The sequence below is a fragment of the Limulus polyphemus genome, unplaced genomic scaffold (genome assembly GCF_000517525.1).
Source record: "Limulus polyphemus unplaced genomic scaffold, Limulus_polyphemus-2.1.2 Scaffold3612, whole genome shotgun sequence".
Classification (NCBI taxonomy): Eukaryota; Metazoa; Arthropoda; class Merostomata; order Xiphosura; family Limulidae; genus Limulus; species Limulus polyphemus.
This window is the reverse complement of record NW_013669222.1, coordinates 48,990-53,344: the sequence shown is the minus strand read 5'-3', so window position 1 is coordinate 53,344 and position 4,355 is coordinate 48,990. Positions and strand designations below refer to the sequence as shown.

At 33.5% G+C, this 4,355-nt stretch overlaps 1 protein-coding gene across 4 annotated transcripts in view; it reads left to right on the top strand.

The window, feature by feature from the left end:
* Positions 1-4,355, top strand: part of LOC106469686 (N-terminal EF-hand calcium-binding protein 1-like) — a 34,666-nt gene that overhangs the window by 17,829 nt on the left and 12,482 nt on the right. For all 4 annotated transcript variants that reach the window (XM_022398263.1, XM_022398265.1, XM_013930194.2 and 1 more), the window contains 2 exons: positions 538-591; positions 3,315-3,424. In XM_022398263.1, the coding sequence (XP_022253971.1) occupies positions 538-591; positions 3,315-3,424 (164 nt within the window). The remainder of the gene's footprint in view (positions 1-537; positions 592-3,314; positions 3,425-4,355) is intronic.

The window sequence follows — 4,355 nt, the reverse complement described above, 5'->3', positions numbered from 1 at the left end:
GCTAAATTAGGGACGGCTAGCGCAGATAGACCTAGTGGAGCTTTGCACGAAATTCAAAACCAACAAACTTTATAGCACTTTTCAAATAGTGCTCCAAAAAGCAAAATGAGTTCTCTGTCTATAGCTTGTGCGTTTTATGGACAATATTATGAAATCATAATTATTATACTCAAAATAAAAGTATGAATTAATTATGAGTATATTTTCAAATGCAAACACATTTTTCTACACTATTTATTCACCAAAATACTTGTGAATTTATGGCTTTGTTGGATACAAGAACCATAATAACATAAGAGTCATCCAAGAACGTTTATAAATACTGTCAATACGCCAATTAATCCCACTAATTACTGCACTGTGCCCTGTGTATCTTGCATAGAAAATGAGTGATTCCAACTAATAATTTTGTCAGTTCTTTTTACTAATTATAATCACAAGAAAATAAACATAAGATTGCTCAATATGTCGTGGGGAAATGAACGGAATGTAAAAAGTCTGTAATTTGAGGGTTAAAGCTATTGCTTTTTTGTGTAGCCTCGCCTTAAAAAGGTTGCAGAAGCAGAAATGGAAGAGACAGAAAATAAGCTGGTAAGTTATTTTTATTTTATTTATTAAGAAGAAAATATTATATATTCATGTAGTTCTAAAAGTTACTGTCTAGGGTGCCCAAAAGGTACAAAATAAATGACAATTTGTAACTAAACACCTCAGGCAAAAAATAAAAAACAATAAACGGACGGTGGAACTAACATCAGTAAAATACGATTCAAGTTTTTAAAGTGCAGTTCCTTTTTTGTTTGTCGAGTGTGGCGACCTTTCGGTTTTTATGTCCACGCTACGTGAAAAGAAATAAAACAAAAATAGCCTGATCATTTCATGTGCATGCAAATCAGTGAGAGATGTAAGGTTCACATTTATACTACAAACCAACTTATGCAAAGTTACTCTTAAAAAAAACATGTGCATAAACATTCATGATCCAAACAACACTAATCAGTGGACAGATATAATATGATATATATAAGATACACCCAGTCACAATATATCAATTATACCTGTCCACTAATAATTAAAATGTGGTAATGTAAGGTACACCCAGTCACAATGTTACCACATTTTAGTTATTAGTGGACAGGTATAATATGATATATATAAGGTACACCCAGTCACAATGTTACCACATTTTAATTATTAGTGGACAGGTATAATATGATATATATAAGGTACACCCAGTCACAATGTTACCACATTTTAAATATTAGTGGACAGGTATAATATGATATATAAGGTACACCCAGTCACAATGTTACCACATTTTACTTATTAGTGGACAGGTATAATTTTATATATAAGGTACACCCAGTCACAATATTACCACATTTTAAATATTAGTGGACAGGTATAATATGATATATAAGGTACACCCAGTCACAATGTTACCACATTTTACTTATTAGTGGACAGGTATAATATGATATATAAGGTACACCCAGTCACAATATTACAACATTTTAATTATGATTGGACAGGTATATTTTTGATATATAAGGTACACCCAGTCACAATGTTACCACATTTTAATTATTAGTGGACAGGTATAATATGATATATATAAGGTACACCCAGTCACAATGTTACCACATTTTAATTATTAGTGGACAGGTATAATATGATATATATAAGGTACACCCAGTCACAATGTTACCACCATTTTAGTTATTAGTGGACAGGTATAATTTGATATATAAGGTACACCCAGTCACAATGTTACCACATTTTAGTTATTAGTGGGCAGGTATAATTTGATATATAAGGTACACCCAGTCACAATGTTACCACATTTTAATTATTAGTGGACAGGTATAATTTGATATATAAGGTACACCCAGTCACAGTGATACAACATTTTAATTATGATTGGACAGGTAGATTTTTGATACTTAAGGTACACACAGTCACAGTTTTACCAGATTTAAATTATTAGTAGGCTGATATTTACGGTATAATCCGTCACATTTTAGCCGCATCTGTTAACACCAATAGCTTTACGTTTCCGGATACATTATTGTAGGCAGACTGTTACCTTTTCTAAGACATGCACTAACCTAAAAAAGGAGTTGGATACAGAACTAGTTATATATTTTCTGTAAACGGATTACCGGTTGCTTTCTTATCATATTTCCAGCGAATAACATTATTTTAAGAAAGAAATATAAAGTATTAAATATGTGTTGTTAAAAAATGGTTTTAATCCATCATTACTTGACATCTTTTGAGGTGTTTTTTAAATAATGTGTACACCCCTTGTAAAGTGAGTTGTGATGTTCCAAGTCTGTGATTCTACGTCAGTTTCCTATTTATAGGGAAAAAACAACATTGAAATCAAAATATCAGTGTTTAGTTTTAAAATCAACGTTGATATGGGCGAGATTACGCGCAGTTAACCACACGGCGTTTCGAACAACATCTGAACCCTAGTATTAGTATTTTAAGCATTTAGACCAGGGTCTCCCATAGTGGTCGATATCCACCCCTCGGATTGATGAGACTGTACAGGGCGTGAATAAAGACCTAGGAGTCGAAAATGGCCCTTAGGATAAGGTTGGCCTACGCAACTAATCGCCCTACGCCTTTTCAATTTCGTACTTGGTCGAAGCTGTATTTATCCATGTGAATGGTCATCTGAGCAAACAGAGTAACAGGCTCAACGTTGAAGAACGCTGGGACTTCAGACTCAAACTCACAGCCCAATATTTATACGATTGTTAAAGTCAATCAGGCCCATCCATTTCATTAGAGAAAATTAAAACCTCATTCTTTTTTTACGTTTTATGTTTCCTAACTATTGTATTATGATAGGCTTAGCGCGACCCAGTGGATCTGCAACTCAATCTTCGCTTAGCGCAAAAAACAAATATACAAGTTTACATTAAAATACATGTAATAATAATTGCGCTCCTCATTTGGTGGTTGGTGCTGAGTAGCCGCCTTTCCTCTATTCTATCAGTTCAAAATTCGTGACGGTTACCGCAGCTAGCCCTTGAGTGGCTTTATTCGAACATCCGAAAACAAACAAATCGTTTGGTCACTTTTTACACCAAGTGTTAAACATGAAACCGGTAATAAATGGTATAAAAACAACTTTAGTAATTTGAAAGCTAAAACACTAATTGTTCCTAATTTTAAAAAAGGGGTCTATGGTTATATTAATTGTATTTTGTAAATGTGTTTCACTGTATAACGGTAACATTTAATTGAAACGTTATATAACAAATTTATTTAATTTCAGTACAAAAAATATCTTGTTTCAGCTCTTTCTCGTCCAGCAGTCGTTCCCTGTAGAAGACAGTAATATAGACGAATTCAGGAAATATCTCCAGTCTTATGCTGAATTTACTCGTTCTACCAAAGGTTCCAGGAAGTAAGATTAATTTTGTCGTATTTTATTTTAGAAAATTTATAAAAGGAAAATAAACAACGGTGTATAAGAATAATGCGCTAAAGATAAAAATAACGCTAAGTATTTAGATTCTTCTTCCTATTGTGTAACTGTATGTTATTTGTAAGTGTACTAATTTCCCTCAACAGTAATCAGATAGTTTCCGCAGAATAACGAGTGGTTCGACAGTAAATGTATGCAGAGTTAAACTATATTCCACGATTTTGACTGAGTTGCGAAGAGTGAAAGAAACTGAACAATATTTATAACATTACGACACAATGTTTATTTATTTACCAAAACAATAAAAACTAATGAATGTGGCGAAGGACGGTGGCCTCGCTGGAAATTTGAGAGTTCTCAGTTGCGAAATAAATCTCTGTGAAGACCTGTTACAGGCTGGAAAAAAATAGCATATCTATACGAGACAATAGTGCTATTCTTTCTCAAGGCGCATGCACCACCCATGTCACTGCTGGTCATTCCTATAGAAAAATAAGGGAGGTTGTAACCTCAAGGTATCATCTAACTCACCAGTAGAAAACATTGTTGTCTATTTTCACACACTGTTCTACTTTACAGTAATGTTTACCGCTAGAAGCTACACATTACATCAGATGAATGACTCAGAACAATAGGTAACAGGGTTGCCAAGTCCACGTATTTCCTGTGGATTTGGGTTTTGAATTTTTTTCTTAAAAGTCGCTTTAATATTTGCTGCTATGTTGTATTAATATAGTTTTTTAACAGAACTGCATTGCTAAACTTTGGTTGATTAAAGAGTAGTTTGTTTTGAGGGCCAATGGGCTTATTTATGTTGCAAAATCTGACAACCATAAGCTTACTGTAATGGACGTAGCGTGTATATATGTAACTAGGTATGTAACCGAAATAATAAATACAATGTGGCGCT